This window comes from Engraulis encrasicolus, chromosome 17, assembly GCF_034702125.1.
Source record: "Engraulis encrasicolus isolate BLACKSEA-1 chromosome 17, IST_EnEncr_1.0, whole genome shotgun sequence".
NCBI classification, from domain to species: domain Eukaryota; kingdom Metazoa; phylum Chordata; class Actinopteri; order Clupeiformes; family Engraulidae; genus Engraulis; species Engraulis encrasicolus.
This window is the reverse complement of record NC_085873.1, coordinates 18,645,913-18,669,874: the sequence shown is the minus strand read 5'-3', so window position 1 is coordinate 18,669,874 and position 23,962 is coordinate 18,645,913. Positions and strand designations below refer to the sequence as shown.

Genomic DNA, 23,962 nt, shown 5'->3' with positions numbered 1-23,962 from the left:
TTGTGGGCATAGGCTACTGAACGGAACATTGAAAATAGGCAGGTGCAGACTGATGAACGCACGACCGGAATCCACGTGAATGAAAAACTGTAGGCGGTGCTACGGCCCGTAGGCTGAGGTCCTTGCAACATCGCTCCGGAACATAGGAAGTACGTGTGTAATCAGGACAATTAAGAACGAGTGCAAGGCTCTGCAATGTCCTCCGTCCGGTGTCGTGACAGGCAGTAGCACGAAACAACACAGAAGGTAAATGTCGGGTTATGCATGCGGGCGAGGCGCTTCGATATATAAGTAGCCCATTTAGATCTGTATCCCCAGCAAACGTTCCAAAAAAGCCACACCGACCGGTTCATAAATGCTCTATAATATTGGCAAGCGAATCACCAGTCCATCCGCAGCAGATGAGGCCAACGAGGACCAAGTAAATTGTGACTCGCAGTACCCATAACGCCTCCGAAAAAACAAATGTGCTGAGCAGATAAGCTGGCTAAGTGCGCGAGGCGCAACGAGAGAGCACCGCGGGCCCAGTTAGGCTACTTCAATTCCGCCCTTCCCCAGCAAATGTTCCAAAAGTCACTCCAACCAGTTCATGGAATTCTCCCAAATGACCGCAAACGAAACGTAGGCCATCAGTCAACCAGCGGCAGACGAGACTGATATCCGAGACAGTGCGACAAGCCGAGTATGAGGCATAAGAGGCGACTTGCCTGGACAACAACTCCCCCGCAAAAATAGTCATTCGCTGAGATAAACGTTCCCTGGGTCTGCAGGACAAGTGAAGGGAAAGCCGCCAGGTTACTCACGAATTACACCAGTTCGGGGAAATCCATCCACAGGCAGGCTAGTTCAAAAGCAAATCCACAGAAAACAGGGAGCGGCGTGCCAAACAAATTGATTGAAGCCTTGCGAGAAAATGATTAGGCTGTTAAAAAGCACCGATTGCGTGCCACGCGTTTGAGCGGTTGGAAATCCCATCCCAGCAACGGCAAGGTGAGGAGTTATCAAGTAACCAGGTAGAAAATAAACAGAATGTTTGATAACGAAAACGCCGGACAGCCACTTCAAATTCGGCTTAACTGGAAGCAGAGAACAGAATGAGTGACTGATTTTTAAACAACGTGAATGCGATCCATTGGCTGAGAGGGAACGATGCATGAGTGATGCATAACGGGGATTCCCGAATCTCGCGTTGTGATTGGTTGACGACCCTGGGCAATGATGACGCATGTATGATCTGTCAAAAGGGAGATTGGATGGTTAGCCTAGTAAGTTTGACAGCCGAGAAATTCGAGTCTCCCTGGTAGAATTTACGCAAGCTCCCATTTCAAGTAGGCACTGTCAGAATTATAGTACTTCGACAGCGGTGTGACATTAATCATTATTATTTATTCAGTTTCAGTTCTCATTCTAAATTAGCTTTTTGTCAACTTAGGGACATAGCTAAAGATTTTATATCCAACCAGGATATGTTGAAATTAATCCATGCTTTTACTGCCGGTAAACTGTGTTAAATTAGACCTGCCACAACAGTGTCATGTTTTAAATAGACAATAAAACAGTTTTTTTACCTTTGGTTAAGGTCTCTATAATACTTCCTATATGTTTTACTCTATTACTTTTTTCGTCTCTTCTATTTATCTCCTCTCCTCTCTCCTCTGCACATTGGATGATAGTTATGTATGATGAAGTGCTATAGAAATCTAATATATATTGCTATGTGTATGTAGTAGTACTTTTAGTTACAAATTTTCATTAAGTAGCCTGTAAGAAAACCAGGGACTTACCTGTGCAAAATCGACTGTCTTCCCGGAATACTTACTGCAATGTCCTATCACTGTGTCTATCAATGTAACCTCAGCCAGCCATGTCGTTCTCTCACAAACCTGGTCAGACAGGACAGGCAGGTTTACTTCGAGAAAGTTCACCACGAGAAATCATGCATGAAAAAAAACATCTGTGTTCTGTACTATCCGTGTACTATATTGTACAAACCAAAAGAGTGGGAAAAAATAATCTTATAAACAAGCTTTGCAGTGATCGACAGCAGGGTTTCCCAAACTGGGGTGCTTGCACCCCTGGGGGTGCGCGAGCTGAATAGAGCGGTGGATATGTGTGTTTTTAACCATTTGAACACATTTACACAGTTATGAACACAGTTTTTGTTTAATATTTACTGTGAATTGTATGCTGGAAGGGTCCATCTGAAGTGTAATTTATAACTCCTAGACATGTCATGCAACAAGTCCCATTGCAATGATGGCAGAAAAATCATCAGATCTATTTGAAATGAGGATTCCCAAAAATAATTTGCACTATTGTGCAGTGATTGCTGTCCCTTGGTCATCAGCACACCCAAAAGTTTTGCTTACGGGATGCAAAAACTACATTGAACTGTATGAGGAGGTGCGCAGGGGGGAAAGTTTCAACAGAATTAAATTAGCCTGAATTAAATTGAATTAGCCTTCAATACAATAATATCTGCCCTGACCCTGTGTATACTATGGGGCATCGGCCCAGGAATCTCCGCGGAGCAGCAGTAGTGTTGGCTGTGCCTCGGTTCACGTCAAATGTGCGAGATGCACGTTGTAGTCTCTAACACTGTTTTTTTGTACAAAATTTAAAATAACCTTTCTTGTGTGCTGAAAAGGAGTGGTCTAACGACACAAATCCAAACCTTAAAAATGCACTGCCATATGTGGAATCCAGAGCACATGCCAAACGGGATGAGTATTCAGCTTGACTCGCTCCATTTACTCCCATTCAAAATTTTGAGAGCTACAGCCCCGCGGCTGGGAAGTAGAAGGGCGTGACTTAGGTGCCCCATTGTTTGGTACGTAATTTGACGTCCTTTGTTCTCTCCAAGACTGGGTGAGTCGTTATCATAATTTCAGATCTAGCCTTAAACAGTCCGTGATGGAAGTAATAATCTTTTATGGTTTCAGTTAGACTGTGGGCTACATTTCTTAGCTCCTTTCGAAAACGAGTTTTGTTCTCACTCTCGAGTGGTAACTTGATTTTTCTAATATAACCTCCTGACAATATGTAAAGCAATATTCTGGCTGTTGCCACTCTGAAAAGTTGCACGTTGATATTAAAAAATAACGAAAATAAAAAAGACTGGGGGTGACGTCACATAATGCACAGTCAATGGGAAGTCTCCGCCCCTCAAAGTTGAAAAGGGAATATTTATCCGCATATTGGGCTTTTTTCATGGGCAGATAATTCACCTAATCATTGAAACAACGTAGGCATTTCATTCCTGACCATTTTCCTGTTACTGGAAAAAATAACACAGCTTGCATTTCTTTACTGACACGTAGTTTTTTGGCAAATTGATCTACCCCCGTCACCTCATTGCTCTATTGCTTTGAGGGAACAGACCTGTCCTCTTTTTGACATTTATCTCTCGTTGCCCAATGATGGTCAGACAGTCGAACACTAACAGCGAAAAAGAGCACTTCTGAAAGTTTGAGAAAAATATTTTTTTTGCATGTACACAACAAGTGAGCCCACTTACCCCCCAACTTGTAACTTTTTGCCATGAAATCTGACGGTTCCGGGTAGCATGCACGCGCTAGCTGTATTCTGCCTCGTTGACTTTGCATTGACGTGACGTCACTCGGTCGGCTAGTTTTTGTTGTCATTTTTATAAATCAATGTGCAAGTTTTGAGGATGGCAACAGCCAAAATATTGATAAATGGGTTGTCAGGGGGTTATATAAGCAAAAATAAAGTTGCCACTCGTTAACACCAACGAACTGACAAGATATGAGACTGGGCCCACCACCTAAGTCACCTTATTTGAAATAATTGAATGCACCATCATCTTTGTTTAAATGTTGATGTTAAATGTCTTTGTTTTATGTGTTTGATGACATGAAAAGTTACGTGTGACAAAGGTGCAAAACAGTAAGAAATCTTTAAGGTAGCAAATACTCTTGCATAACACTGCATGTCACATCATGTTGTAGCAAAGGCTGCTAAAATAAGTTTGCATTCACACATATTGTCAAACAAATAATGGATAATGGTCAGTCCAAAAGAATCCAAATTCTATGTAATGGTCATTGTGAAATTTGCTTTATTTACATATTTGAAGAACAGGCAGTGCTTTATCATTATATAGTTTATAGGTACACAAACATAGACAGTAAGTGCAGCATATAAAATCTTACATAATCTGAGAACAATCTTTGCAGATTGCTTTATTGACACGCACGCACACACACACACACACACACACTACACACACACACACACACACACACACACACACACACACACACACACACACACACACACAGGTTGGATCACTCTTGTCAGAGGGGATCCTTGTTTGCCCATCTTCATACATGCCCAAAACAATCATGCACACACACACAAATACCGAATTTCCAACTTTTCATTTTCCACAATATTATGAACACTGTCCATTAGTGTATTGGACACAGTATTTGTCCCGAAAATACATAAATGCATGAATTGATTTATCAAATACAACTTATCTGTTATCTCACAATGGACACTGCATGAAAAGAGGAATTTGTGGATGAGTTTTGCACCTTAAATTGCCTCATACCTCAAGCCACAGCATTTGCGGCTCCCCCATGCCCCCCTCCCATCCCCTTCTTAGAAGAGCCTTTAATATGTAAATGCCAGTGATCAGGTCGGGAGCTGCCCCAGTCAATTTCAAGTGGGGTGGGGTGGGGTGAGGTCAGGTGGGTGGGAGGGAGTGGGGGGTCGGCAGGCCTGTTTCTAGGATTTTGGGGTCCCTAGGCAACGGGATTGTTGGGGGCCCTAGGGCATTTTTTGGCCTTTTACTAAAATGTGTGTGTGTGTGTGTGTCTGTGTGTGTGTATGTTTTTTCACGCTGCCCAGTGGTGTTTTTCAGAATCACTAACCATTAAACCAGGGGTAGGGAACCTATGTCTCGAGGGCCCTTGAGGCCGTTTTATCCGGCCCCTGATATCATTATAATGTTTTGCAACTTCACATGAAATAGGCCTATGACATATTTTGCAGGCCTAAAGGAATCTTAGAAATTACATTTCCAATGCAATTAAGTTATATTCAGGGGACCTAGAAAAGGTGGGGACTGTTTTAAAGGTGTCTACCTTTAAAGATGTCTATATGTCTATATAGGCCTAAAGGTGTCTATATAGGCCTACATTTTATGGGGAAATCCTGATTTGTGTTCATAGTACAGCCCCCGGAGGATTTTATGACCATGGTAGGAATTTGAAGTGGCCCCTCGAATGAAAAAGGTTCCCCACCCCTGCATTAAACCTTTCTACTAGCCACAGCTTTGCTGTCAGTACATTTTATTATGATACTATAAGCTCAGAAATTGATCAAATTGATCAAGTTGATCAAACAATTTGATCTGTGCTATAAACATTTAAATGAACCTACAGAATAGGCTATCAAAATAGAATCATCTGAATGATCTTTCTTGGACATACATTTTGAAGTGACCCTTCGAATTAAAAAGGTTCCTCAGCTGCTTTTGAGGAAAAACATCAATGTGCTTGGTCACTCTGGTTTTTAAATGGTATTCTGAACTAAAGCAAGGATTGTTCAAGTTAGTTGAAAATAGACCGTCTCTGGTTAAATTAGTTCTACACCAAGCCTTTAGGTGGCAGTAAAACTAATTGGCACAATGCGAATTCCACACACAAGCCACAAAGAAGCCATCAGCCGCGGTCAACATCACCTTCCTGATTGAACAGAACCAGGCGCTGTCTGTGTGGTTTACAAGTTTCTTGGCGATATGGGGGAAAAGTTCCTCACATGCCAACGGAAAATGGGCGTCATATACATGTAAGTACATTTTACTCAACTGTGGTTTAAAGTTTCAGTACTCAAGAGCGATTGAATAGCTCCTCTGAACACAGATCCGCCATTGCTAAGTTATGGCACAGCCGTTTTACATAGCTGGTAGCTCAAGTCCCCTCAATGTGACTACACTAGTTGCTGCTGTACGCTAGTAAATTCTGATGACTTGCGAGCATCGTAATGACAAAATGCTGTGGTGAAACAGTGAATATGTTAAGTATACTTGTTGATGGTAAATTGTTTGACATTGCTCGTTCTCAGTTGCCTTTCCCCTGCCTAAAGATAGACAAAGGCTACCGTTAGCATGCTATTGCGTTAGCTCATCAACTAGATGCTGGGCACTGCTCATTTTTCACGTCTGCCCGGTATTTCGCTGATGAACTAACGCTTAGACGCCTTGCCAATGTATTTTACAGCGGCAAAAATGCATCTAGGCGACGTTGGAAAGACTGGTGTGCCGTCTGGGTATGTTGGTTTTCAGTGCTGGGCAGTAGCGAAGCGAAGCTTGGTCGTAGCGTCACTACTATGTATCGAGTAGCTAACATCCCTGTAGTAATGCTATTTTTCCTCAAGTAGCGACGTTGTCTACAAAAGCTACAATTTGTCCCCCATCGATTTTACTCAATGATTTTTGTTTTACTTTCTCTATCCTGAAACCTAGGCAGTCACACAGGGGTTCCAAGACCCACCGGCGTAAAATCAAGTCAAAGGTGGGATATAATTTAGTTCCATGCTACTTTGAAACGGTGGTAGATGGACACTCCCAACTGAGATCGCTCCCGGACGTGCAGTCCCAGGTGTTTCTATCACTCCCGGACGTGTAGTCCCACCCGATTATATTTCACGTATTATCATACACTGCCACATACAAGCAATTTAGGGTTAGGGTTAGGTTTAGGGTCAAGGTTAGGGTTAGAAACAAAAAACTAACATCAAAAAGATATAAGTTATATGGCGGTGGACCGATAGTCTGGCTAGTGGGAGCGAGCCGACAGGGGAGCGTCCTGCGTTGGGAGCGTCAATCAGGGAATCGTTCTCAGTAACGCGAGCCCAATGTATCAGCGCGAGCTCAATGTCGACCAGAGTGGTCAAGTTGAGCACGCCACCCCGAAATCAATGTGAAATACCCTGCCATTTGCAACAGTAGGCAACCTGTCCTTAAAAAGTATGGGTCCTCAAAACAGCACTTGTTGCACAAATAAGTGTAGATGGCCTCTTCAAGAAATTGAAATTATGTATGGACACTTTTTCTTATTGTTTCACGTGGAGGTCTACTGACCTTGTCTAAATAATGTAGGCTAGTTTATGTCCATGTATTATATTAGGACCCAAGGTTAATGGGTTATTCTATTTACCATGTTTTCACAGGCTGCTGTCTCATAATATGGCGAAGACGAGTCACCTGAAGGCCTAACTCGCCATAGAAGACTGAAAGAATGTAAGATTAACTTCTTTGTGACCAATATGACTTGCTCATTGATACATTTGCTATGTCAATATGAGGTGCATGGCAAAGTATTTAATTTATTTGTCTCGCTTCTAGGAGCTGTAGAAACAACAGGGTGTTCTTTTTCAGGGTATTCTTTTTTATAGAACTGGACAGGTCATTTATTCGTTACCCTTGTTTTTGAAGTGTCCTGCAGGATGCTGTGTCCTGCAATCCTGTGTGCTGTGCTACAGACGCGTGTGGAGGTCAACCCAAAATGGGCACAGTCTCACCACAGAAGAGTGAAAGAGGGTAAGCTTAACCTATAGCCTACGTCAGGGTCGGGGAACGTTTCTCATTCGAAGGGCCGCTTCAAATTCATCCGAGGGGCCGTAAAAGTCCTCCAAGGGCCGTACTATGAACACAAACCAGGATTTTCCCCTTCACTTTAGACCTATATTGAAGGCAGCCACATTTAAACAAACACCACCTTCTTCAGCTTCCCTGAATATAACTTAATTGTATTGCAAATGTATTTTCTAAGGTTCCTTTACAAAATATGTCATATTTTATGTGAAGATGAATAACATTAAAATTATATCGGGGACCAGATAAAACGGCCTCAAGGGTCGCAAACGGCCCTCAAGACATAGGTTCCCCACCCCTGGCCTACATTGGCAATATGACTTGTGCTACTTTATAGATAAGTTCTCAATGCTGTGCATTGCTATGTTTTGATTTATTTTCTTACATCCTACATATCCTGGCAGGGAGACATAGTGCATGAGACCATAGAAGACTGAAATAGGACATTATCCCTGTTGGGCTCAATATGACTTGCTTATTGATATATTTGCTGTGTCAATATGAGGTGCATGGTGAAGTATTAATTTATTTGTTGTTTCTACAGCTCCCAGAAGTGAGACTGAGTGCCTGTTGCAGTATGACGAGGACGCAGTGACCAGAGACCTTCAGTAGACCCTGGCTGAAGAACATGAAATCAACTGCAATGTTTATAATGTTGTACATACCTGTATAGTCTGTATTAAAAGGCAGTACCTGTAGTATTTTTCCTCTTACTTTCATATTTACCACATATTTACTATGAATTGACAACTTTTACTAAAATCCATTTTTGTATGTGCCCTGAGTAAAACTATCCTTAAACCCAACCTGTCAGAGATGTAACAACAACCTGCTCTTAGCAATGTGGCAGCAGTCTACTTGGATGCAGCGGGGAACATAGAACCCTTTTTTGAAAAAGCATTGTATGTTTCTGAGTTTTATGAATTGTGCCCTTCCCAAACATCATGCATAGGCTAAGCGTATCTATGACACGCTGATTTGAACTCACTATCGCGTGTGTCCAATACGCATTTTCAAGTTAAGTCGTGCTCCACAACGCCCTGTGACAGGTTAGGTTTAGGGATGGTTTTGGTTTAGGCACAATTTAGGTAGAAATTCGCCTAATCTTGCTGTTCTTGGCAAAAGTAAAGCAGCAGAAACATTACTTCACTGACAGGTTAGGTTTAGGGGTGGTTTTGGTTAGGGCACAGCAAAACATATTTGCGTTTAGTAACAGAAATGAGCTGTGACAAAACAAAATCGCCGACACGGCGGGAAAACTGCGCAAACCTCGTCACTAGTCAAAAGTGCATGAAAGCGCTTTACCGTTGCGTTGAGGAGCACGCTTTGAATTCAAAATGCGTCGCACCATGCACTAGCGTGCGATACGTACGCTAAAGCATGATGACAGCCTGCCCAAACTTAACCTGTCGGTAATGAAATGTTTCCTAGTTGTACATTTGTGACCTGAGTGCTGTGTACATCACTGCATATAGAGTATAGGCCTATTGTTTGCAGGGTATGTGTGTAGTTGCATGGTTCTTGTCAAAGTGTGTGTACATTGTTTGCTTTGGTGTGATATTAAAAGCGTTTTTTAAAAATAATTTTCATTTCATTCATTTTCATTTTATCAATAAATTCACATCATGCATGCTAAAGCCCCATCACAGTGTAGCCTATAATGATGTGAATATACAAAGTAAAATCAACCTAGGTAGGCTATATTAGTAATAATAATTTTTGCATAATTATACGGACCTACTGTATACGGTCTGCATAAATTAATCCAACGTGACCAATAGAAGGTCGTAGCTGCTAACCAATAGCGCAGCTCTTTTACTTTGAGTCACGTGTCTTTTTCGTCCAATAAGAGCAAGGCTAGTCCGCGTTCCGGGCTGGCTGTCATTGCCTTTCATGTGGTAATCGTTGGGCCATTAACACCCTGCTGTGAGACCTCTCCGCGGCCCGCGATTCGCTTCCGGGCGAGTTAGGTGTCACCAAAATTGATAGTTTTGATTCTCTCAAGCGCTCAAAATCAGACGAAAGTTAGGCAAGTCCGTGGACGATTAGGGACGAGTTCATTGTCACAAATCCCCCTTTTCGTGCTGTGGGAAGTGTTCAGAATTCTGGCGTCAGGGTGTCTGAGTCTGTGTCTGTGTCTATGTCTGTACCAGTGACGTTTTGTGGACATGCACAGGAGTGCTGCGCACGCTGTTATTGTCACCTGTGATTGGCGCAGACTTTCGTGCACGAGCTGGACACGAGCTCATTTACATAGACTTCGCGCCAAAAACACCCTTATTAGGGGGTCGGACTTATGCCCTCCAGCGCAGAGTGACCAGACGAGGAATCTATGTAGGAGCACTGTTTGGTTAATTTCAGGATTCAACTCTCTCTATCTCCGTTTCTTCTCTCTCTCTGTCTTTACTTTCACGGACGTCTCAGAATCCTAACGTCCACACTCTGTGACTCAATGTGTGCCGTGCGTCCTTGAGAATGTAAGTTGCTGTTACTGTGTTGTTACTGTGTTGTGTGTGTACTCGCGATTGTTGTTACATTGCAACATTGCGTCGGCAGCGCGAGTATGTGTTAACCGTTTCTGTGTTCCGTTGTCTCTCTGTTTATGTTATGTTTGTATAATAGCACTTACTGTTTCTCAATGTCCGCGGGTTTGTCAGAGTGCAGATTTGTGCAGTAATCTGTTACTGTGGCAGAGTAGTGGCTACATAGGTCCGTGTTCAGTTAAAGGGCTGCGTCACCGATTGTGCTCTGTGCGCTGTAGGCACGCCAGAACGCAAGACCAGCTCTCTTAAAGGAGCCACGCTCCTTTTCTGTTGCAAACACACTCACTGTGTTTTTCATTGAGTTTGATGTGTACGTTGCTGGAAGCATTTACACATTTATGTCTGGGTAAGGAAACCTGCGTTAGGCAGTTTCCCCTCATTTATCATTCCTTTTCACTTGTATATATTTTGTATATATTGTTTTCATTTATTCATGAATGTTGTGCATTCGTGTTTATTGTGTTAATTATGATTATTATGTATATATGATTCACTTATGTCCTTTTGTATTTTCTATTTTTATTCTATTTTAGTAAACCACGGTTCATGGTTCAAGGCCTTCAAACTTGTGTGTGTGTCCTTTCCTTTGGATGATCCATTTTTGTTCTTACCGGACAACCTGTGCAGTTTGCTATTTTTCCCTGGACCAGCCCATTATACAGTCCTTTTTGTACGTCATACTTGCACCATTTTTCACAGGAAGTCTTTACAAAACATAATATTGCATGAAAAAGAACAGTAACAACACTACTAAAGCATATTCCAAAGCATAATGGTCTGGAGTTGTTCAGATATGTTACAGTATAAATGAGCTCTGTCATATATTGAGCATCATACATATATTTTTTCTTTCTTTTTTTTAAAACAAAAAACATCTTATTCATGACTTTAGTATTCTGCTTTGACGTGTAAACCAAATTTTATTATTTGCATCACACAGTAAGAGGGCAGAGAAGATGTTCTCTTGTCTCTTCTGTCGCCCTAACCTTGGTGCTACTGTTGTCTCCCTAGGGGGTTATGAGTGGGCACCATGGAAGACAATAAGTGGGCAATGGAAAGAGTAGATGTCCACACACACTGTAGCTCTGCTTTGAAAGTTTATTCAGGTCATACAATGTTTTGTCAGACGCCTGATGAAGTCTCTTTCGGGTCGAAACATTGTATGACCTGAATAAACCTTCGAAGCAGAGCTACAGTCTTTCCATTGTCCAGATACGCCTTTGTCCTGCACCTGGCCTCAGCGAGGTGGGATGTGCATACTCTTACTCTTAAGAAAACAATAAGTGGGCATCATGGAAGATAGTAAGTGGGCATAATGGGAGAACCGCCCCTTTCTCTTGGACTACCCGATGGCTTTCCATACCTGTATATTTTTGGCAATGAAGTCTCACAGCCCAATGCAGTCTCACAGCCCATTCAATGAGGTCTCCCATCCACATAGTGATAACTTGACTTGAAGACTTCAAATGGCTTCAGTTTTTGACAGCAAGGGGTATCCTTTTGCATCGCATGTTGACGTGGTCGCGTAGACCTAAACCGCACCCGAACCCTACCCAACAGTGAAGCCATGTGGCAGGACATTTGTCTTTAGTTTCACCGCTGGATGGCAAGAGCGTACCCTTGGCGATAAATATCAAAGCCTGAAGGTCAAAGAGTTGTAAAATGATGTGTCGGTAGGAGACCATGTTGTTTCTGGATGTCGGGCCAACTGCCTGGTTCTAAGACAGTGCCTCTGAGTCTCAGCCTACTGATGTATACACCCAACCCTGTTGTTCACATCAGGTTCCAAATAAAAAATAAAGGAAAATATGGAGAAAAAACACAAACAATACAGATGGAAGTCGTTTCATATCTACAAAGAAGTACCCAAGACAACATCACCTATGAGGACCTCTGAAATCATTTTGAAGAGAAAGACAAAGAAAAACATTTTACTGTGGCCTCGTTATTGTTCTGAAAGAAGTCGTTATACTTCATGGGAAAAAAATGAAACAAACCATCAGGATTTTTGTGAGTGTTCAGAAAGATGGACGCAAACCGTTGTCAGTGTTCTGCAGAACTAAAGACACACTGGGAGAGAAAAACTACAATAACGAAACTGCACCAAAGCCGAAGTGCTGTACCAATGTCCCTTCCCCATAGTTCTGGAGGACAGTGTTCTGACAGTGTAACACTGCAATTGTGTCATGAAAAAAATGAACAAAGTTGTACAAGCTTCATTGTCATACTCAAAGCAGACTGTATTAGTTTTTGGGGTATTGTTAAACAGGGAGGGGGAATGTTGTTGAAGAAATAACAATAATAATAATAATGAGTTATAATAATTAGTTAAGTTGTAAAAACCTACAGCTGCCTTGTGATTGGCCATCAACCAGGAAGTAGCAAAAGTGCCAGGATGATGCAGCACTCTAATCTGGCTAACCCCCAGTTTGTAAAATGATATTCAATGAATTCTCAGACGTACACTGTATTTTACAGACTTGATTTTACAAACACATTTTGTTTATGTATAGATAGTAGTTAGATTCTCTACATTCCTTTGTTATCCATATTTAAATCACAGCTGTGATTGGGCATAGCGAAATGCTTTGGGATTTTCTAGTTTACGAAACAGTTAGTGTTGTTTTCAATGACACAAGTGCATCTTTTCTGATCTTGGTTAATTATCATATCTGATTTGAACTGCCAGTATTTTATCCATGTCATGAGAGTTGAAACACTGCAGGGGCGTCTTAGGGATCAATGCTGTATACATCATCAATATCCTTTGCAGAGGTGTGGGGAGTTATGTGTAGAGTGGGATGTATGTGTGGTTAAGTGTTAGCCATAGAGCTCAATAACGAGTAGTGTATTTTTAAATGAATGAAGCCTTTCACATGTTTTAATGTTACAATGAAGAAACAAATATGTTATATATTTATCATCTAGTCAAGAAGCCATTAATGATGAAAGGAAATGATGTATTCAAAACAGACACCTAAGCTGCTTGATTTGCATCAAGGAGTTGTTGTTTTTTTACGTTTAACTTTTCACTTTTTATGTTTACATTAATTTATTTGTAATTTTATTTTTTGGAATCTACCTAAATCAGATGTTATAAGCACTATAAGGATGCAATGTTGCATTATAATCACTTTATAAACAAAAAACAGATTGTGCAGGGAGGGACTTAAAGTGCTTATTACATTGCACTGTAAAAAAAAAAAAAAAAAAAAAAAATCTTTTAAATTTACAAAAGTCAGGCAGCCCAAACACTAGCTTCTGTATGTTGACCAAACTTACTGTTGAAATTCCCACAACTTTAAGTTTGGTCAACTTACAAAAGTCAGGCAGCCCGGGCACTAACTTTCGTAAGTTTAAAAAATATTCTTTGTTACAACACTGGAGAGCTGTGATGTAAAGCCTTTCTATTTACGTTCAAACATTTCTATCCCAAATCAGACCGTCGTAAGAACATGGACTCTTTGAACTCCAGGACAAGAGACACTCTGCAATGAGAAGTTTATGTTTGTGACTTCTACTCTATCTCATCCATCAGTTTGCTTCTTGCAGCTTCACCTGTTGTTTTGAGCAGATTTATTATCATTTACTTTCTATTGACTTATTTTTAGCAGCCAGTATGCCAAGCAGAAAGAAAAAAAAAGAGACAACTGTCTTTGCTAAAAAAGAGACTTCTGGGTGTTTCTCAAAGTTAAGTGTCCTTGCCTTGCTAGGAAGAGTAACGCCCATTTGCACCCTATGTATCCAATTGTTAATTACACTTAGAACCAGGGGCGGAGCAGAGGGGGGGCATAGGGGCCAGGAACCCCCGGCCTCACCACTTGGGGGGGCCCCCCTGCCAGTGGCTTTCGATTGCCAAGCATCTTGTAGGGTCCCCATTCGACGATATTTCGTGGGCCCAACACCTCTGACACATCTCCCTCCCCCCTGTCCCAATACCAGTGCTCCGCCCCTGCTTAGAACTAGATAGGATAACTGGATACTCTTTGGTGAAATCTGCGAAAAATGGGCGTTACTCGTCCCAGCAAGACTAGAACACTTCACTTTGAGAAATACCCTTCCGTCTACGCTCAGTGTTGTCCATTGTTTGTTAGCCTCATGCGGCTTCTATCTTGTGTACTAGTTTAGCATGGAGCTCAGTGCTGTAGACGGCTCCCTATTCTCTTCGTACTATTTTTCTATCTTGCCTAATACTTTTCAGAAACGAAAATCTCAAGTCACCTATACGTACAAGACCAAGCAGGGGATTCGAGGATGCTATCTACATGTATATTTGCTGCCAAAGAGATGTATGATGGGTATTCTGGTCATGTGACATGAGATGTGTTGTCATGTGACCTGAAAAGCTAGATTGGATTGGTAGACAGGAGTGTTGGTGGACGTAGAGAGGTTGCCATGGAAACGGTCTGACTGTTGGAAGGCGGTTGGTCTGAATGCTGTAAAAACAGGAACAACTGTGTGTTCCCTTCATGTATGTACGTCACATGAAGTTGTATCTATATGGAAAAGGTTAATAAATTAAATTTGACATGACTGTGTCCTGTTATTGAATTAAGGTTGTACACCAGAGGGAGGGAGGGGGGAGGCATTCTAGGCAACATCGTAAAGGAACAGACCACCATACTTTAACGATGATGTTCTTATAAGTGAGACGAGATAATACATACCTCTCCAAGCGTTGTGCGACCTCCCAGTCAGTCAAACGCGCTGTCACTCCTGTTAACATTTGTAGCTACTCAGCATGGGCAACGGTACGTTTCGGGGCTGTAGTTATATGCTACCAAAGTCTTTCACGTTTCTCTTGTTTACATACATAGGTTTATATGACCAGTGACATTAAAACAATGTTCGGTTACAAATTTAAACATGGCTTTTTCTATTCAGAAAAAGAGTTGGTACAGCGCTACTAGTGTCCCTCAAAACCAATTGGTGCTCTTGGAAGGGGTTTAATGTTAAAAAAAGACAGAAGGAAAAAAATCCTTGGTTCAGGCACTTCAGTTGGTTAATGTAGTAAAAAAACAAACTTTATTTAAGGGGCAAATGCATTAAAAAACACCAACGCGTTTCGGCGCTGTGAAACGCGTTGGTGTTTTTTAATGCATTTGCCCCTTAAATAAAGTTTGTCTTTTTACTACATTAACCAACTGAAGTGCCTGGACCAAGGATTTTTTTTCCTTCTGTCTTTTTTGATGGCTTTTTCTATGCTGTGGAAAGTGTGTACTATAAAGACAGGCATAGTAACACCTTCTGCACGCTTTGACGGCGCATTGATACCTTCACTTCTGATATAATTATTCTCGCCCGCCCGCCTTACTTCCGTCAATACAATTGGAGAGAAAAAATATCAGAAGTGAAGGTATCAATGTGATGTCGAAGCAGGTGTTACTACGCCTCTCGTCCAAAATGATGATGGTGATCCTGGTACTGGTTCTACTAATTAGCACAGGAGGTTTTATACAGTTAGTGGTACGTTGTCCTTTGTCGGTAAACAGCTTTTCCTCGACCAACAAGAGAAGAGGTGGAGTCCTCAAGGAGAGCAAGCCTGCTTGGAGTGTTTTGATTCCAATAGCTAAAATAGAGTTTGATATGTAAGGGTTAACGTTCGGCGAGAAGGTCGCTACCGTGGAATAGCAGCACGACAGAGAGAATCTTTAGACCCCGACGCGGAGCGGAGGGGTCTTGTTCTCTCTGAAGTGCTGCTATTCCACAAAGCGACCGACTCGCCGAAAGTTAACCCGCTTATTATATGGATATACTTAAATGATTCACACATGCGGGGACATTTCTTTAGACCTATTTAATGTTAAGATTGTTGCTGCGCAAAACAAAACAGAGCCGTTGTGGAACACCGCTAGGCAACAGCTAGGTAGGCTAGCCAGGACAACAGGTGTTGTCTATCACAGCAGCTGATTAGAGTGACAAAAGACCGGACCCCCTGCGGAGTGATATGAAACATTCGCTTTAGCCACTGACTTGTATATAAGCCAGTGGCTTTAGCAGTGAACGTCTTGTTGCCATTGACAGCGGTAGCCAGGACAACGGGTGCTGTCTATCACAGCAGCTGATTAGAGTCTTGTTGAAAAGTCGCTTTAGCAGTGAAAAGTCTTGTTGCCATTGACAGCGGTCTGTTATAGACCAACCCGTCCGTTATCGAAAAATAACAGACGTCCGAACGTTGGGGAGCTCCGTTGAAATGAATGGAGCATTCGACAGATGACGTCACAACCATATAATATAAAGATATAACACACTTGAAAACTTAAGCATAGTGTAGTTTTTTCTCTTTTGTTGTTACCTCTTTTGGATAAACAAAATGCCTGCAAATGTAATTGTGAACAAGATTTGCAATTAAGTTTTTTTAAAACTCTAAATACAATTACAACCTTTACAATAAGGTTACGTGAGTAATGACGGAATAATGTCTGAAGTAATGATTGATTAATAGTAAATAAACACATGATTCATGTATGCAGTAATGTCTACTCCATTAGTAGTCATGAATTACTCATGGTTGGAGTAATACTGATTCACTATGAAGTAAATGTGGTAGCCTACGTCAAGAGTTAATTAAGAGTGTGAGTTCCAAATGTACATTTTGTATTCATGAAATGGAAGGCCACTGGTTCTCTGACTTGATCTGAGGCAGAGAGGCAATTTCTTATGAGTACCATTTGGCCTTCCAAGGACTGTTTGTCCTGTTATCTGAAAGTATTCAATCACTCACGTGAGACAAAGCAATAAGGCTTTGAAGTGCCACCTACAGTATGAGCTTCTCCCAGTAAAGGAAAAATAATGTCATGCATAACATGCGAAATTGTAACCCAAAATATCACCAGGCAATACAGATCCAGTTCCCAGTTCTTTATGTTGAAGTACAGAAGTGAAGCAATATGGGTGTAAATACGGTTCATGAACTTACATATTTTTTTTCTTTTTCCCTTTGCGGTCGCGTTGGTTTGTCTGTCTGTCTGGATGGATTTGGATGAAACGTTGTGGTGTTGTTGGAGATGACCTAATTAACAAGTGATACATTTTTGGTGGTGATCCGGATCATGAACCGGAACCAGACTTTTTATGAAGATTCTTTCCCATTGCTAGCCTAGAAATCTAGACTCCCTAGTGACCGCAAATTGAATTGCAGGACGTAGCGAATTTCACATTCCAGTTTCTAAGGCAACTGGAACTAAGGCAGAAAGACTGAAAATAGGGTGTAACATAGTCAAATGTTTAACAAACAACGGAGGTTTGCACTCCCAGAGTGCATGTCTAGTTCTACTCTGAATTCATGAGCTTGCATCATTTTTCTTTCTGAATCTGATGCATGGATGAGTAGGTTTATTTTTTGTAAAGAACCAGTCTTTTCCTACCAATCTGGCTAAACTGAGTAAGGTTTCAGCAATTTTAATGTTGGAAAAACATTGTTAACAATTCCAGATTATGACAATGAAAAGATACAAGAATGTCAGACCAGACATTAGTAGTTTTACATTTGAAGAGTTCAGATGCAAAAGCCCCTAACTCCATTTCTAAAGACCTGCACTTCTATATTTTTAGAGAACCCTGTTGTTGGTTTGGTTTACATTCATGTACTTGATAATACATGTAAATAGTTATATTACATGAATAAAATAAAAAAAATGTGCAATTTTGATAGCTTTGTAGTTAATAAAAATGAATTAAGATTATTTTCTGAAATGGCACTTAGGGGGTTTTGCATCTGAACTCTTCATTTGTTGAACCAGGAAAACAAATCACATTGAGATAAATATCTGTTTTATAGTGAGCCCTGGCCAAGCGTGCAGCACACATTACATTACATTAGACAGACCGCTGAAAAAAATAGAAAATATTAAAATAAATGTAAATATAAAAGTGAAGACATAAAACAAGATTGGATATCAAAAGTTGCAAAGATAAAAAATAAAAGCAAGTACAAACAGATTTGAACATGTGGTTAAGATGTGCTTGGAAAACATTTAGGCTACAGACATAATAACAGCCAGTTTCAGTGATTTTTTATATCATTCCACACAGTTGAGGCACAATACATTAAATCACATTTACCAAAGTCTGTCCTTATTATGTATTGATATTACAGATATTACATATCTGCATCATACAAAATGAGTATAATAGTTGAAGCCATAAAAATACTTAATGACACGGCGTGCTTATATAGTACATATTTAATTAAAATTGTGGTAATTAAAATTCATTTAATTTACAAAATGTAATAGAATTTACAGATATCAATTTAATGTTTTGTCTCTGCTGACTCCCAAACTGATTCCTATTCTATGAAGTACAATTTTCCTGCATATATATGGATACATGTATGATTACAAAATGATTTGATTTTACATTACACTTACCTGACAGTTTTTTAATCCAAAGCCACTTTCAGTTATTTAGGTACAGAGTATTGGTTGCAGGCCCTAGAGCAAGGTGGGGTTAGGTACCTCGCACAAGGGCACTTCTAGCCTAGCGAGCCAGACCCGTACAGCAAAAAGCTGTACAAGGGTCTAGGGGAGCTGGGGGAGAGTGTGGGCGGGATAAACGGTGGTCTTGGCACTCAACGTCGCGCAATAGGATGGTAGAACAACCAATCCCCACACACTTCTGTGTAACGTCACAGCTGTCTTGTGAAGCGGCAACTCCGAGCCGTCGTAGCAGTGAATGCGTGTGATCACCACAGCCACAAACAAGTTTCCTAATAAATCGTGTTTTCACTTACATAGTTCAAAAATGCCTTGTTTTCAACCACACGGCCCTTCTTGATCATCCAGCGAAATGTTGAGCAATTTGGGGCTTGTTAAATGATTATATTTATGATTGTTGTCAACATGGCATGTTCGGTGTTAGCTAGCTAGCTGTATACCCATAACTAATACACGGCTGGATACCTAGCTCTGTGTAATTGACAACAGATTGGCTAACCGCTAGCTCGGTAGACTAGGTGTCATTCCCATCTATTTAGTAAGCGACTTACAGACTTTCAAAGCTCCCAAATGTCTCGTTTTTAATGACATGGATCTTATTAGAATTTGGGGCAGGCATATAATACAAGGTTGGATACCTAGCTCTGTGTTATTGGCGACAGGTTAGCTAGCCAGCGAGGGCCCCTTTGTAGGTGGAGCGGCAACTTCGAGCCGTCGTAGCAGTGAATGCGTGTGATGACCACAGCCACAAACAAGTGTCCTAATAAATCGTGTTTTCACTTATACAGTTCAAAAATGCCTCGTTTTCAACCACATGATACCTAGCTCTGTGTTATTGACGACAGGTTAGCTAGCCACTAGCTTGGTAGACTATGTCATTCCCATCTATTTAGTAAGCTACTCAAAGACTTTCAAAGCTCCCAAATGTCTCGTTTTTAATGGCATGTGTCTTATTAGAAATTGGGGCAGCAATTTCATTCTACACCTACAGTAGTGGTCTGATAATAGCGTGTGACTATCTGGTTCTGTAAAATGCTCAACTTAGCTTACCGAGCTAGTTTAAAACATCGAATGATCAAATGGTAATATGTTGAGATCTATTTGTGTCCGATAAGTTCATGATGTATTATTACATCAATCCATGTCAGACACGAAATGTATTATCATCCAGGCTTTTTAAATTAAGTGAACACTTTCGTGCTGTAAGTAGCACGGACGGACACCATGCTTCTTCTTAGAAAGTTTCCTGTTTACTAAGTAGCCCGGGCCCCCTCGCGATTTGATTGGCCCTGTCATCGGATAACTTTCAGCCTCGCAAAACGACCGGGGTCCGCTAGACTGCCCCCGGGAGCAAATTCAATTTGCGGTCGCTAGGGGCGTCTAGATTTCTAGGCTAGGGCACTTCAGCTATGGATGGAGGTGCTAGTAAGGGTGGGATATTAACCTGCAACTCTCTGATCTACAGGCCTGCGCACCACTAACCATTGAGCCATCGCATTTGGCATGGCATTCGTGAAAGTGAAGTGTGAAAGCCCATTGAGAAACTCCAACTCCCATTGTCATTGTGACACCACACTCCACAGCACACAAGTAAACACTGCACACAAAGAAATTGCATTTAGGCCTCACTCGTGCAAGGGCGCAGCCCTCAATGGCGCCCCTAAGGAGCAGTACGGCGGGATGGTACCATGCTCAGGGTACCTCAGTCATGGAGGAGGATGGGGGAGAGCATTGGTTGATTACTCCAACCACCAACCTGGCGTGTCGGGAGTCGAACCGGCAACCTTTGGGCTACAAGTCTGAGGCCCTAACCGCTTACCCATGACTGCCATTTGATGGTTTCCTTTAGGATAGAATAGAAGACCTCCACCTTTGATCTTCTGTCAATCTTGGAAGATGTTGTAGGTCTATCTACACATGTATCAACTTTTAAGTCAGTTTGGATTATGGTAACAAGCATTGCACCTCAATTACAAAAGGTTGTGCTCAACTTCAGCATTGTAATAACACTGAGCTAAACGTCAAGCCAGATATCTCTGCATGCAATTGCATCTGTATGCGGCTTTGGGAGGGGGTTTTATAATGTTCTACTGCTGAACAATGCTAGTTGGCATCTGCAAATGTCTCGAATTGTCTATAAGTGTCTTGCTCAGGAGTTGCTGGGTGATGACAGTCATATACAGTACCATCACAAAAGAAAATCTTATTAGCAAGGGATGTTATTTGTTTGGGTAATAATCAACGGGTTTGAATTTTCTTCAGAAAATGGTCCGGGATTAAACATGGGGTAGAACCTTTGATTAATATCAATGCCTTCAAAGGAGCAGAGGTAATCGCCAGATGTTGCATCATAGAAGGTCACTGTGCCTATCCACAAATGTACTACCACCCCTACCCTCTCCAGTGTGTTCCTTGGGACCAGTTCAAGCTTTTGGGGAGTGTTTGCCCAGTAATGTCCATTTTGGAGTTGTATGGTCAAATGCTGATCTGAACAAAAATTAATATTTCCCTTGTGACTTACTGCCACGTCCATAAGCCCAAGGCTCCATTCAGTCTTCCCCTTAACATCTACTTCATAGTAAACTAATTTCTTTCTAACTCCACATAAAACGACTTTGCCCAAGACACAACAGTGTTGATCAAAACGCTTTGGGTGATCATCAAGTTCCTGAGGTGTTTGGGTGCACCTCACTTCTTTACCATCATCAGATATAACCAGCAGGGGGTGATTTGTATTGGGATCAAGTGTCACTGGCACTGTGGAGGTTAAAATAAAAACAGAATAAGAGATCACAATGAATGAAAATGAATTCATTACACATGTTTGATTGATTTACACATGTAAATTGCTATGCGTGTGTATGTCTATTGTTATGAACACTTTTTTTGTCACTTTTTCACTTTTTTCAGACTTTTTTTCTCTGATCAGAATAAATCTAATCCAACCATCTGATCTAAATGTAGAGACTGTTGAATAGTTTGTTGCACAGAAATATAGCCATTATACTGTAGCAGACGAAAGACAATTGGAATGGACTACACCTAACCACCCCTTACAATCTGATTAGGATTTTAATCAGATCAGACATAATTATTTGGATTGTGGTGTTTTTTCAATGTGTGAATATACAGTATATGTGAATTCCAATAATGGATTAATTATGCAGTTTCTAATCCGATTAAAAATGTCCATGTTATATAACTTCTGGTGTCTGCTGCGGCAACCATACCTTTCCTTGACATGTTTTTTTTTATCATCTATTGAAAGATCTACACATAATTATCTTATCAAAATGTTTTTACCTGTAGGCCTATGTTGTTTTGCCATCTTCAAAGGTATGATCGTGAAGTCCCCTCTGTATAATCTGACTAAGCCAAAATGTTCCCCATTACGTTGGAAGAAGCATACACAGTTGGTGTAGCGTACTGTGAATAAAAAATATTAAAATAAAAAAGTTTATGCATAAAAACTTTCGAACAGCCCACACTGGTAGCGGTGAGGACATACAATAAGCAAGCGAGAAAAAACATAATCTTTACTTTTCTTGATTTAGCACCAAAGTTGTCTTATATGGGGCACCATAGACATACACAGATAGAGACGAGATAGTGCTTAGGCACCTGTCTCTTTGCACTACTTTTGCACTATTTTGCAAAAAATTGCCTTTTTGAAAGTTGTTGTTTTGGATTTTTTGGATGTGACAATAATGCAACGATATAATAGGCTAAAGCCTCTATATAGGCAGCTGGAAGTTCCACACCCCCTCCAGCACCGGCCCCTCAAAAATGTCTGTGCACCCCTCTGAATTGTAGAGAACATTTTGCCTGTGTTCTAGACCAGTGTTTCCCAACCTTTTTTGTCTCGTGTACCCCTTAAGCCTTTTCGTTGTGCCATGAGTACCCCCTAACTCACGCTTTACATCACTTTTTCTATTCCAGTGTGACTATGCTCCATGCATTTGTTACTAAAATTACATTTTCCCAAGTACCCCCGGCAGTGTGCTCACGTACCCCTAGTGGTACACGTACCCCTGGTTGGAAAACACTGTTCTAGACAACTGATCGACGCCTACTTTCAATGGAAATTATGTAAAGAAGTAATAGACTGTAACTCCATATTAACCTTTTAACCTAAAATTAGAGACATAACTTAGTTAAAATGGATTTTTACTTCACCAAATTGAATTAATCGAAGAAACTTCAACATACCAAACACAAAAGCCATAACAATCAATATTGGATTCTGATGATTTTTTTTTGTTATTGGTTCATTTTTGGTGACAAAGACATTTTGTGAATGTTACAAGGGGTGTTAACAGTGTTCAAAAGTCTAACCTTAGACTACAAGTAAGGTTGTATTAGGAAGTTTTAGGAGAACTCACCAGACGATATGTCTTTTGGATGTTCTGGAAAAATATGAGATTGTTTTACACAGCAGGCATTTTCTGTTATAGCCTATTGTAACACTTTTGTATATACACATTTTTGATTTTCCAAATGAGTGAAGCAATAGAAACTGATATTTGATTTTGCGTTGTACCCGAAGTCCCGAACAAATAAGGATAACCAACAGAAAGATTTAAAAAGTTTACTTACCCATTTTGTCTAATTGCCGTTCTGGAACAAAATATGAGATTTTTTGACACATTAGCCATTTTCTTTGATAACACAATACAACCCTTAGCAAAAAAGTATACTTTGAGTTCATTATCTTCAGTATACTTAAGTATAATATAAACAAAGATTTTCTCTGATACACTGAAAAGAATGGAAATCAGGGGTTGTTGAATGTTTAAGTAATGATTTAGTATATTGAAAATGATTGTTTCATGTTCCTTCTCCAAACATGTATAAATCATGTAGAACTATTATATTCAGGACGGTGAACAATTTGTTAAATAAATTCATGCTGAGAAAACATGAAATTGTTAGGTTTTTTTTTTTATCTCCGCCCAATCTGATTCTAAACACGTCATTTAAAAAAAAATCGAGGTTGAGATGCTGCCCGGGCCCTGCCCTAGCGGTGACGCAACGCTTTTGAAATGGCCTCAGCTTCAGCTATGGTCGGCAATCAGGCGAAGTAGTTCCACAATTTTTCTGTTTCTCTCCTGCTTGTACAAGAGGTCATTTGTGGGAAGACAGTTGACAGTTGGAAGAAAAAAGATGATTCTAAGCACACTTATGCCGTGAGTGCACACCTACCACCTTTCCTTTCTCATCTGCCTCGACAAGAGTAACTACAGAATCGGCTGTGGAGGGAACAACGTTTACACTTCGGAGATTATTTGACGATGGAAGGATTTATTGGCAAGGTAAAATTACTAATATCTTTCCGAAATGTTGAGTTTGAGTTG

At 40.8% G+C, this 23,962-nt stretch overlaps 1 protein-coding gene and 1 long non-coding RNA gene across 2 annotated transcripts; one reads left to right on the top strand and one right to left on the bottom strand.

Moving 5' to 3' along the window:
• Nucleotides 1-6,349: 6,349 nt before the first annotated feature.
• Nucleotides 6,350-9,230, top strand: LOC134467298 (uncharacterized). The gene is made up of 4 exons (XR_010038505.1): nt 6,350-6,545; nt 7,204-7,273; nt 7,469-7,573; nt 8,172-9,230. It is a non-coding gene; the product is annotated as an uncharacterized LOC134467298 (long non-coding RNA).
• A 10,797-nt stretch (nt 9,231-20,027) lies between these two features.
• On the bottom strand, nt 20,028-23,243 carry LOC134467917 (probable E3 ubiquitin-protein ligase TRIML1). Its single transcript, XM_063221920.1, has 4 exons — nt 23,205-23,243; nt 22,991-23,014; nt 21,912-22,034; nt 20,028-21,365 (listed from the first exon to the last, which is right to left on the bottom strand). The coding sequence occupies exons 1-4, from the start codon at nt 23,206-23,208 to the stop codon at nt 20,815-20,817; spliced, it is 702 nt and encodes a 233-aa protein (XP_063077990.1). The 5' UTR covers nt 23,209-23,243; the 3' UTR covers nt 20,028-20,814.
• Between the last annotated feature and the right edge of the window lie 719 nt (nt 23,244-23,962).